At 50.6% G+C, this 11882-nt stretch overlaps 5 protein-coding genes across 5 annotated transcripts; 2 read left to right on the plus strand and 3 right to left on the minus strand.

Annotated features, from left to right (window-relative positions):
* Positions 1-821: 821 nt before the first annotated feature.
* Positions 822-1566, plus strand: LOC135442407 (histone H3). The gene has a single exon (XM_064702188.1). It carries the CDS (start codon positions 847-849, stop codon positions 1255-1257), a length of 411 nt encoding a protein of 136 aa, XP_064558258.1. The 5' UTR covers positions 822-846; the 3' UTR covers positions 1258-1566.
* On the minus strand, positions 1382-2574 carry LOC135442432 (histone H4). Its single transcript, XM_064702219.1, has one exon. The coding sequence runs from the start codon at positions 2546-2548 to the stop codon at positions 2237-2239; it is 312 nt and encodes a 103-aa protein (XP_064558289.1). The 5' UTR covers positions 2549-2574; the 3' UTR covers positions 1382-2236.
* Positions 2575-7459: 4885 nt separating this feature from the next.
* Positions 7460-8879, minus strand: LOC135442412 (histone H2A.J). Its single transcript, XM_064702200.1, has one exon. It carries the CDS (start codon positions 8667-8669, stop codon positions 8280-8282), a length of 390 nt encoding a protein of 129 aa, XP_064558270.1. The 5' UTR covers positions 8670-8879; the 3' UTR covers positions 7460-8279.
* Positions 8880-8950: 71 nt separating this feature from the next.
* LOC135442424 (histone H2B 1/2/3/4/6) lies at positions 8951-9421 on the plus strand. Its single transcript, XM_064702211.1, has one exon. The coding sequence runs from the start codon at positions 8993-8995 to the stop codon at positions 9371-9373; it is 381 nt and encodes a 126-aa protein (XP_064558281.1). The 5' UTR covers positions 8951-8992; the 3' UTR covers positions 9374-9421.
* A 1156-nt stretch (positions 9422-10577) lies between these two features.
* On the minus strand, positions 10578-11591 carry LOC135442401 (histone H1.10). The gene has a single exon (XM_064702182.1). The coding sequence runs from the start codon at positions 11476-11478 to the stop codon at positions 10813-10815; it is 666 nt and encodes a 221-aa protein (XP_064558252.1). The 5' UTR covers positions 11479-11591; the 3' UTR covers positions 10578-10812.
* Positions 11592-11882: the final 291 nt, after the last annotated feature.

An 11882-nucleotide genomic window follows, 5' to 3' on the forward strand; every position in this document is an offset into this window, starting at 1 on the left:
GCGGAGAATTTAATTGGGTCACAACTGAAGCCGCTCCGAGCCTCAGCGGTTACCATCAAATCTTTTTTGTTTTCTTTTTGTTAGAAAAGCATCAACATTTATCGATGTTATATTTGCATTATGTCTATTTCTACTATTTGTTTTTCCCAAAGTTTTCTTCCGAATAGTACTTGCGGTTTTGCATTTTAAAAAACGTAGTTATTTGTAAATCTTTACCTGAAAAGAACTACAATCCCTGCAAACCACACACCAAACAAAACAAATTTATAAGCAAGCAAACGATACAGAAAAAACCTCCCAAAACAAAAATTTAAAAAACCAAGTAACAAACAAGCAAAAGAGAATCAGAACAAAAATTTTAAAATCCACCAGGAAAGTATTAGATTAAGAATGCATGCAAAGCACCTGATTCCTTTGTTTCTACTTGCAAAGGAATATAGGATGACACAAAAAAAGCAACCATTTTAAATAGCGAATAAAATATGATAAGGAAACCTGATTACAAGCAAGTTATTGGCAATTGCTGGAAAATAGGTCTTTTATCTTTACCCACTTGTAGTGGCAGAGTAATTTAATTAATTAAAGCAAGTGGTTTAAAAAGCAGCCATGCCGGCTCGGAAGAAAGGGAAGACTAAGGAAAAAGGCTGTTTCGGGTTAGGTATTTAAGAGCAATGCTCAGGATAGGAAGGGGTTAACGCGGGGTTTTCAAACCATCCCCCTGAGCGCGGCTGTTTCCTTCGCCCAATCAACGGGCAGCGCTCGGATATAAAAATGAGCTGGGAGCGCTCCTTGCAGTCATTGTTGGATTCTCTGCTGTTTTTGTCACACAGCGTACGGTCGGTAGCGATGGCGCGCACGAAGCAGACGGCGCGGAAGTCGACGGGCGGCAAGGCGCCCCGCAAGCAGCTGGCCACCAAGGCTGCCCGCAAGAGCGCGCCGGCCACGGGCGGCGTCAAGAAGCCGCACCGCTACCGGCCCGGCACGGTGGCGCTGCGCGAGATCCGGCGCTACCAGAAGTCCACGGAGCTGCTGATCCGCAAGCTGCCCTTCCAGCGCCTGGTGCGCGAGATCGCGCAGGACTTCAAGACCGACCTGCGCTTCCAGAGCTCGGCCGTCATGGCGCTGCAGGAGGCCAGCGAGGCCTACCTGGTGGGGCTCTTCGAGGACACCAACCTGTGCGCCATCCACGCCAAGCGCGTCACCATCATGCCCAAGGACATCCAGCTGGCCCGCCGCATCCGCGGAGAGCGCGCCTGAGTTCCCTGCCCTTCTCCTTCAAACCGAAAGGCTCTTTTAAGAGCCACCACACGGCCACTTAAAAGAGCTGTTGTCTCTGCGTTACGGTGCAGACAGGAGCAGCCTGGCCGAGCACTTTAATTGCTCAGGGTGCAGTGGGAATTCAGGGATAAATGGGGGAGTGGGAGCGTTCCGTAGTGTCCAGCCGTGCCCTCCCCTTGTGCCCCGTGTGTTTGGGTGAGGTTCACCATTGTCTAAAGGCGCCGGGGCTGAGAGGGTGTGAGGGGCCGTGCTGTGCTGGTGCAGGCGAGAGCCGTGCCCAGAGAAGGGGCAGCCTCAGGAGCGGGGCGGGCGAGGGGGCCTTTTTAAGAGCACGGTCTTTGTTGCGTAGGGCGCTAAGGGGTGCTTGTGGCTGTTTCTTGTTCCCGCTCCGTCCCGCCCACCGGATGGCAGAGAGAAGAGCGCCGCCATTTCAGGAGCTCCCTCCCTTGCCCTTGCAGGCTGTGGCGGTAAAAGCGGTGCCGCGCCAGCGGCTACGGGAAGAGCGTCTGGCCCCGACTCACCCCCGGCTTTGTTTTTTGTCGGCTGTGTGTCGCTTCCCTTGTCCTTTGGAAAGAGGGTGTGTGTTTAGCGGGTGGTGCTCGGTGTGAAAGAGGAAGGGGGGAAATAAAGGATGCAGGTTTCAGACGATTTATTTTCCTACAGCAGCGAGAGCCCTAGTCAAGTACAACAGCGGCTGCCCTCGTTTCGTTTCCCGAGTAAATAAGGATAGTGTCGCTCCGTTGAATGCGAGACTTTGCCCCCTAGACGGCAGAAAAGGTGGACCAAGCAGCAGTTGGCTTTTGGGGGAGCCAAGAACAAAATCCTGTCCCTTTTCCCCAAACCCCAAAAATTCAGTAACTACTAGAGAAGCGATTTAAAGCTCTTTTTTGAGATTTGTGGGTGGCTCTGAAAAGAGCCTTTGTGTTGTAGAAACGCCGAGCTATTGCAGGAAACGAGTTTAGCCGCCGAAGCCGTAGAGAGTGCGACCCTGGCGCTTGAGGGCGTAGACCACGTCCATGGCCGTGACCGTCTTTCTCTTGGCGTGCTCCGTGTAGGTGACGGCGTCGCGGATGACGTTCTCCAGGAAGACCTTGAGCACGCCGCGCGTCTCCTCGTAGATGAGCCCCGAGATGCGCTTGACGCCGCCGCGCCGAGCCAGGCGGCGGATGGCCGGCTTGGTGATGCCCTGGATGTTGTCGCGCAGCACCTTGCGGTGGCGCTTGGCACCGCCCTTGCCGAGACCTTTGCCGCCCTTGCCCCGGCCAGACATGGTCTCTCGCTCAACAGAACGACAGCAGTGAGCGGAGCAGCGCCCCGCGCGGGTCTATATGAGCGGCGGTCCGACCTGGTTGAGGACTGCAGAGGGAGGCGGGATCTCCTGCTGAGTCTCCGCCCCGCGCCCCTCTTGTCCCCTCGCCCCGCGCGGCTCCGCTCGTGCCCGCCGCGAGACGCGGACGCGGCGCTTTGTGGGCCGCGTTCCTTGGCTGCGCGCGGCTCCGCCTCTCCTGAGCGGGCCTGGCCTCGTCCCGCGCTTCCAGCAACCTGGGAATCACGGAATATTCTGAGAAGGGAAGGGACGAGACCCACAAGGATCATCCAGCACGACTCTTAAGTGGCTGGCTAATACTGAGATTGAACGTACACTACTGCCCTTTTAGCACGGGACTCTAACGAGCCGAGTTAATGTCTGGCCGCACTTCATTGTCTCTGCCCGCCGCAGTCCCCCCGTCCCTCTGCCGCTCTCCCGTCCCACCCCGCTGTCCCCTGCGCTGCTGGCACTTCCTCGGCACCTCTGGGTCACCCTCAGCAGCAGGAGCGGGGGCTGCCAACTCCGGCCCGCGTTTCGGGCTGAGGCGCCCCTTCCCCGTCCCTCCCCGCGGGTCTGCGGCAAAATCCGACCAATGCGGGGCCTCGCCCGGCGCTCCCGCCTCCCCCCGCCGCCCCTCCGCCTCCCGCTCGCGGGGAGCCCCACGGAGCCGCCTTTCCCTTTGTTCGGGTCCGCCATGGCGGCTTCTCGGCTGTTTTGTCTCCCCGGACGCTCCCACAGCCGCCCCCTGCTCCGTGCGGGGCGGGGGGAGCCGGGAGCGAGCCCTGGCCGGCCGCGGGAGGAAGGGTCAGCCAGGGGCTGCAGCGTGAGTGTTTGGAGCAGGGATTCCCTGGAGGCAGCTCGGAAGGGCTGTTTGAGGGAGGGACCGTCCCTCCTGCCCGGCCCAGCCCCGCATTGCTGGCCGCAGGCTCCGAGCCCGCTCCCGGCCGCCGCCGGCTTCGGGAAGGAGCATCCGCTGCAGGGCACCGAGACCCCGCAAGCGAAAGAAAGCATTACGGACATCACAAACAACTGTCTGTATGACATCTGAAGGATGAGCACTAGCCAAACAATTTTAATTTCAATGAGGAATCCAGATTTTTTTTCCATGTGTTTCACCCTTTTGCAGAAAACACGTCATCCATGCTGCTGAGTGGTCGTTGGACTGTATTTGTGAAGTGCGTGAATAAATACTGAGAGAGCTATGAGACTGTATTTCTAAATTAAATCTTAAGGTTTAAAATATTACAGTCATGAGACTGTATTTCTAAATTAAATCTGTTTAGATTTTGAATAATCCTCACACAGAACTGATATGCCTAAAGTGCTTGCCAATTCTTACATTTTAAGTATTTTTTCTTTTAAACATGCCTACTACTATAAAATTTTTCATATCCTTTAAAAATGGTGCAGTCATTTATTTATGTTTATTCCTTAATATAAGGTAGAGGACCTCAGCAACATCTCCAAAATATTTCTGGAAATAAAATGTTCCCTAAATTCAGGGGGAAAATGCAACCGAGATAGTCATACTTTCAGTTGCAGGTGACAAAAAGGTGCAAATATTTTTATAAATGTCACTGTGAATTCCTTCTTCTTTCAAATTTAAAGAATTGCTACAGTATAAGGAGGAAAATATATCTTTAATTTAGATTAGGTTTGCTTTTTTGACTGAACAGAATGAAGTAAGACCCTTTATAGACTAACTGGGAGATCTGTCGGTAGTGGCCCTGCCAGGCTGGTGCCCAACATTCCCATTTGGCTCCACAAAGTCTGCTTTGTTCTTCATATCTGAAAATCTGTGTCTAGCTATGTTTCCTGAGGCAGTTAGAAACAGCTTTCTGATTACTTAAGAAACATGAAAGAAATTATGCAAAATATTTTGGTATGTCAAAATAATAATTTATTCCTAAGGCTTCCTAAATGCAGAGCAAGGATCCTGGTATAGTTTTTCCTTCCAGCAGCATAACCACTGCAAGGCTTGGAAAATCACCTTTGATTTCTGCCAGAGATGGGTGATGGAGAGGCTGAGACCAGCAGTCCAAAGTAAATAAAACAGCTGCAAATCCCTTTCCTCAGTAAGTGTAGCACATCAGGTACAATTTAACATCATCCCTTCTGGAAGGCTGCCTTGCCTGTGTGCTGCTGCAAGTGCACACAGACACGTTTCACAAGTGTGTCTGTTAGGGATAAATTCAGTTCTTTTATGGATCATTTTCTTAGGCAAAAATAATTTTAAAAGAGAAAAAAGAAATTTTTGCTGCTCAATAAAATCCCTAATAAAGTTATTGCTACTGTTGATTTGAGATAATTTATTTTTTAATCAATGTTTAGTGTCCAATTCGCATGTTTTAGATACTACATTTTCCTCATGAATTTGGGCACATGGCACCAGGGCTTAAATGAGAAAGGAAACCTTTCCGAAACTCAGCTTGTTTAAAAAAATATAAATCTGTAGCTTTTCAATTGTGCATTAATTAGGACAGTTGCCCTAGCTCCTCATCAAAATATAATGAGGAAATTGCATTTGTTTATTACAATAAGGCAACATCTCACCATGACTACACAAGAGGGTGCATAATTAGTAAAAAAAGTCATTGCATCAGTGGATTGTAACCAGCTTCAAAGCTGCTCATAATTTTCTTGAGAGCTTGAGAGACAATTTAAATCCATATCTGTATCTGCTGCAACTGCCATAATAGGTGCAATAATATGCACAGTAATGGAAGAGCTGCTTAATAGGTGCATTTCTCCTAGAATTGCAAGCAATATAAATGAAAAGGGCTAGAAAAGCTCTACAAATATTTAACGACGCACTTTTAAGTCTTTTGATACAGACTGACACCACTGAGTTATCCCCAAGCATAACAGTGATCCATAGCATTTAAGGGACCTTGGTTGGGTGTTCAGATTTTTATTTTTGTCACAGATTCTTTAGAATGTGAAGGTGCATTGCAACCCGGTGACACAGCTAAGGCACCATGTGATATGGATTTCCTCTTTCCTACTGCTTATTGCATATCCAAATGAAATGAATTAATTTACTTGAGCTTGCTTAGCTGCATTCCTTCATCCACTGGAATTTACCTGAAAGCTGTCTTTAACACCAGGAGATTTTCCAGCTCTGCTACCATTTAATCCATCTCATTTTACTGGATTTTTACATTGCCTGAAAGATGTCTTTAACACCAGGAGATTTCCCAGCTCTCCTACCATTTAATCCATCTCATTTAATGGATTTTTACACTGGAGACCTCATCACTGGTGAAGGCACTGCCGGCAAAGAAAAATCCAGGGAGTGTTCAGGGGTGGATCTGAGCATCACAGAGGATGAAACTCCAGGTACTAAGCAGAGAAGAAAATGAGTGTAAATAAGTGTTCGGAATGAAATTCTGAAGCAAATAATGAATTCCTGGTCAGACAACAGGAAGAATTTGGAGGGATGCACTGGGCTTGGCTCCACACTTAGCGGATGGGGCCCTCTCTTGTGCTGCCAGCTCTGAGCTCCATGTACAGGAGTTTGTCCACAGAGAAAGCCAGCTCACAGCTGTATCCTACAGCCCTTTTTTTTGGAATCCCAGTGCTTTGACCTAGAGATACACACTCGTGGCCCAAAAGCCCATCCTAACGAAGGCTGCAACAGAAGCAGCCTGAACTGAAGGTGGAGGCAGGTGATTCTCCTGTTCCACTCAGCTCTCCCGAGCCCCCAGCTGGAGTGCTGCACCAGCTCTGTGATCCTCTGGCAGAGGAGAGACAGGAATCTGTCACAGCAGGTCCAGAGAGGGCCACAGAAATTATCAGAGGGCTAAATCATGTCTCCCATGAAGAAAGGCTGAGAGAGCTGTGCTTGTTTGGCCAGGGAAAAGCAGGTTCTGAGGAAACCTTGTAACAGCTTTTCAATACAGAAAGGTTACTTTTCAGGCCTGTAGGGACAGGAGGAAAGACAATGATTTTAAACAGAAAGACGTCACATTTCGAGTGCACATAAGTAAGGATTTTTTTTGCAAGGAGGCATGTGTGACACTGAACAAGGCTGTCCAGAGAAGATGGGGATGCCCCATCCCTAGAGGATGCCATCCCCAGAGTAAGGCAGGATGGGGCTTTGAATAGCCTGGGCTGGTGAAAGGTGACCCTGCCCACAAGCAGGGTTTGGGTGAGATAACCTTTAATGGCCCCTTCCAACCCAAACCATTCTGGGACTGAAATTTTCTGACAAACACATATGCAGAAATCTCCTCTGGAAACTAAGTGTAGAAGGCTCATGTGTGTTAAAATGAAATTTTAATTACCATTGCAGTTTTTAAAGAAGAGACGTGTAAGGGCCAGGAGATATTTAGCTGTAGCAAATAGTAAATAAAACAGCATAATAAAACTACTACAACCCTAAATGTGTCCACTTAAAACCAAAACCTTTTACCACCACAGATACCATCTGTGGATACCAGCTTAGTCTGGTGCTCCAGCAGCTCTCTTTATGTTTTTTTTATATTCTTCTTTATGTTTCTCTCCACAAAGGATCCCTGATGCCCTGCTTTGGCCATGGCACAATGCTGCCTAAAAACCATCTCAGCTGCAGCTTGAGGAGGCAGAGTGGGCAAATTGCCTTCCCCCAAGCCCAGGGCACTCCTCCTCCTCTCCAGGGGAAGGGAAGGGCAGAGGTGCAGCACAGATGAGAGCAATCACCTCAGTGCAGTGTGATACATACAGACCATCAGAGGGGGCTGCTGGGAATGTCCTGGCAAGAGGAATCAGCCAGTTTTCCTCATAATTTTTAAAAATGAATATGAAAAGATTTAAGGTTGTGCTCAGGGGTGATATTTGTGCCAACAATATAGAAAACTCAGTTTTGCCCACTGTTAATTGACGCAACAAGAGTAGCAGCAATGAACAGTGAATTTATGAGTAGAAAGTTTGAAAATACCTCTTACAATGGGAGCATACTACCACTATAAGATTCTCCAGAATGGAAGTGTTAGTGTTTCTTTAGATTGCACATCTGATTAAGTAGAGATGTAGATCAAATGCCATTTTTGCTAAGGCATTCCTCATTTTATATTACATAAATTTAACATATATGTGACAATATATTACTTACATTTAACATATAGGGAACGACATGTATTTACTTATATTAAGCATACGTGTAATATATTTATATATAGAAAATACATATATTTAACATATAGGGAATTTAGCATCTTGCAAAGAACAAAGGCCTTCAAAGGGAATGAAGAAACCTTTTTTTCAGGGTTAATGTATCTACATTTGGGCTTTACAACAGTCTCCTATTTACCTTCATGTGGCACAGCTTTTGCCACTCCCACCCGTGCTGTAGCCACCGTCCTATGTTCTACACCCTATGCAAGCTGTGGAACCGTGAAAGGTAAGCGGAATAACCAAGTTCTTTACTGAATGTAACAATGAGCAAATGAAACAATTACAAAAAAACTAACATTGATTTAGAAACATGGTTTAGACAGCAAATGTATCAACCCTCTTCAGTATAAACAAAGTTTTAAAAAAATCGAAACACAAGTTCGTTTGAGGTAAATTTAGTACTATCAAGACTCAGCACCAGGGCACCTTCTTAAAGAAAGCAACACAACTCTTTTTTGAGTACGTGGGTGGCTCTGAAAAGAGCCTTTTGTTTCAAATGTTATGTCGTGCAAAGTCTGAGTGGCTTTGCTCGCCAAATTTACTTGCTCTTGGCTTTATGGCTCTCAGTCTTCTTGGGCAGCAGCACGGCCTGGATGTTGGGCAGCACGCCGCCCTGCGCGATCGTCACCTTGCCCAGCAGCTTGTTGAGCTCCTCGTCGTTGCGGATGGCGAGCTGCAGGTGGCGGGGGATGATGCGCGTCTTCTTGTTGTCGCGGGCCGCGTTGCCCGCCAGCTCCAGGATCTCGGCCGTCAGGTACTCCAGCACGGCCGCCATGTAGACGGGAGCTCCAGCGCCCACCCGCTCCGCGTAGTTACCTTTCCGGAGAAGCCGATGGACACGACCCACGGGGAACTGCAGCCCGGCCCGGGACGAGCGCGACTTGGCCTTGGCTCGGACCTTGCCTCCCTGTTTGCCGCGGCCGGACATGGTGGCTGGAAGCGCTGGCGGAGCGAGGCTGGGCACAGAGCGAATCGGGTCAATCCTCCTGACGCAACCGCCGCGGCCCTTTTATCCCCTCCCTGGGCGGGACGCGATCGCGGCCATTGGCTGGAACCGGGCTCCGCCGAAAGAACCAATCAGCGGACGGATCCTGTTGGGACCAATCGGCGGCAGGAACACGCTGGCTCGGCAAGGGCCAATCGCATTGCGCGGTGCTGATACCGGACATTTGCATACACGTCTGTATAAATAACGGGCGCTGCGGCCATTTTGTATACTGAGCTTCCCCTAGGTAGAGCAGTGCTGCCGAAATGCCCGAGCCGGCCAAGTCCGCCCCCGCGCCCAAGAAGGGCTCGAAGAAGGCGGTGACCAAGACGCAGAAGAAGGGCGACAAGAAGCGCAAGAAGAGCCGCAAGGAGAGCTACTCCATCTACGTGTACAAGGTGCTGAAGCAGGTGCACCCCGACACGGGCATCTCGTCCAAGGCCATGGGCATCATGAACTCCTTCGTCAACGACATCTTCGAGCGCATCGCGGGCGAGGCCTCGCGCCTGGCGCACTACAACAAGCGCTCCACCATCACCTCGCGGGAGATCCAGACGGCCGTGCGCCTGCTGCTGCCCGGCGAGCTGGCCAAGCACGCCGTGTCCGAGGGCACCAAGGCTGTCACCAAGTACACCAGCTCCAAGTAGGGCGCCTTCGATCGTCAATTTTAACCCAAAGGCTCTTTTAAGAGCCACCCACGTACTCCATAAAAGAGCTTTAACACACTAGTTGCCTCGGTCTTATTGGGTATTTAAATCTTAACTAAAAAAAAAAAAGGTAGAATTTTAAGCAAACACTTAGTGAGCTACTTCATCTTGCAATACTAATTATAAAGTCCTTGAATATTTTTTCAAATTGAAGATAATTTACTCTTTTTGAATGTAAACGTTTACACAGTCTTTAAATGAATGAAAACAGTATTTTTTACAGTAAAAAAAAGACAATACTTTATAATTTGTTGTATCCAAATAAAGTTTCACAGTTAAATTAGCAAACATGCTTCACGAAGATTAAAACAATGTTTAATAACTTCTATGAAAAGGCGGAGGGAGAAATACTCGGCCCTCTTTACCTTTTGTTTCAGAATTTTCTTATGCGGAAACATTTTGCCTTGTGTATGACGACAAGGACTACAGGACTGGGGGAAGGGAGAGCACCCCTGAAATGGGGCAGACGCTTTAGAGGGCTGCGATCTCCCGGAACGCGGGCCCCGGGAGCAGGGGTGGGCTCTGGATAGGGAGGGGGGCACGGAGCGCTACCAGCCCGTTCTCCCTTTCCCTCCCCTCCCCCTTCCCCAGCAGCGCGGGCTTTTCCAAATTTCCCCGCGGGCCAATGAGCGGCTGCGGCTCCTCCCAGCAGCCAATCACAGGCGGTCCCGGGGTTGCGCGAGCCGCGCGCAGCCGCTCCGCCCCCCGCCCGCGGCGCCGCTGCCCTGCCCGGCCGAGCCGAGCCGAGCTGTGCCGAGTCCCGCCGCCGGCCCGGCAGGGAGCGGGCCGGGATCGCTGCCGGCTCCATCCCGCCCCCCGCCCCGGCAGGCGCCTCCTCGGGAAAGTAGGTCGGTGAAATCACGCAGAAATCAAGACCTGCCCCAGGCCGGCGCTGGCAAGCGGAAAGGTCACTGCCACGGAAGCGGAGGAGCCGTGCTGACAGCAGTTCCCGGCTGCGGTCACTAAGAGGTGTGGCGGTCGCATCCGTGCTGTTAGGAATCGCGCTGATTTAGAGCAACGAAAGGAACCTCCACGCCCCAGAAAGGTACCCGCCCTTAGTCCCTTTAACATAAACACCCACTTGCGGTGCTCCAAAAAAAAAAAAAAAAAAAGAAGAAAAAAAAAAGAAAAAGCAGCCTTTAGAAAGCGTTTTCGCCGGGAATGTAAACTTTTATTTTTCCAAGTCTTAGTGTAAAACCAGTCCGTAAGTTTAGCGTCCCATCCACTCCACAGACGAACGTCCCACACGGATAGTGGCGAATAGTTGGCTCTGCTGCAGGCCGGGAGCTCAGTGATGGAGTGTATCAGCCCTTTTGGGGACAATAGTGGGTGGCTCTTAAAAGAGCCGTTGGGTTTAAAAGTATTTCCACTTCAACACTTCATTTCTTCGGCGCTGCCTTCTTCGCCTTGGCCGCTTTTGGCTTGGCCGCCTTGGGCTTGGCTGCTTTGGGCTTCACCGCTTTCGCCTTAGCCGGGCTCTTGGCTGCTGCCGCCGCTTTTTTGGGCTTGGCAGCCTTTGTCGCCTTCTTGGGGCTCTTGGCCGCTTTCTTGGCCGCTGCAGCCGCCGGCTTCTTCGCCTTCTTGGGGCTCTTCTTCACCGCCGCCGCTTTCTTGGGCTTCTTAGCGGCGCTGGCGGGCTTCTTCGCCGCCGGCTTCTTGGGCTTGGCCGCAGCTGCTCTCTTTTTCGGGGCTTTTTCCTTCACTTCCCCGGGTTTCTTGCTGAGGCGGAAGGAGCCGGAGGCGCCGGTGCCCTTGGTCTGCACCAGGGTGCCCTTGCTGACGAGGCTCTTGAGCCCCAGCTTGATGCGGCTGTTGTTCTTCTCCACATCGTAGCCGCCGGCGGCCAGCGCCTTCTTGAGCGCGGCGAGCGAGAGCCCCTTGCGCTCCTTGGAGGCGGACACGGCCTTGGTGATCAGCTCGGTGACGCTGGGCCCCGCGGGCTTGCGGGCCTTGGAGCCGCTCGCCGCCTTCTTCGGCTTCTTGGCGGCGGCCTTGGCGGCGGGGGCCGCGACGGCGGGAGCGGCGGCGGGAGCGGTCTCCGACATCGCTGCAGAGACTTCTTCCTAATCAAAAGCAAGTAATTGGGCTACAGTAACCCCGATGCCTGAATTTATAGCGAAGCGGTGATCTGTGATTGGTGCTTTGCAGAGCCCGCCTAACTGTTAGCCAGGAAGAGCTTTTCCTCCTCCGAGTCTGTGTTTCTTCGGAGTTATAAATTCATATTTTTCGTAAAACGAGTGGCGCAAAATCACCCCAGTTTCTTCGGAGAGTGAAGAGAAGACGGTGGACTTTCATTCGGGCAAGTTTCTTGCCGTTTGGACCTCAGATGGGAGAGAAAAGCCGTTTTAAACCCCGCGTTGTGAAGCCAGAAAGACCCCGGGAACGGCAAACTTTTGTTTTTCCTTCTAAATTAAAATAAAACACGTAGATAAAAAGTCTCCCCCGTAAT

Source organism: Zonotrichia leucophrys, chromosome 1A (genome assembly GCF_028769735.1).
Source record: "Zonotrichia leucophrys gambelii isolate GWCS_2022_RI chromosome 1A, RI_Zleu_2.0, whole genome shotgun sequence".
Classification (NCBI taxonomy): domain Eukaryota; kingdom Metazoa; phylum Chordata; class Aves; order Passeriformes; family Passerellidae; genus Zonotrichia; species Zonotrichia leucophrys.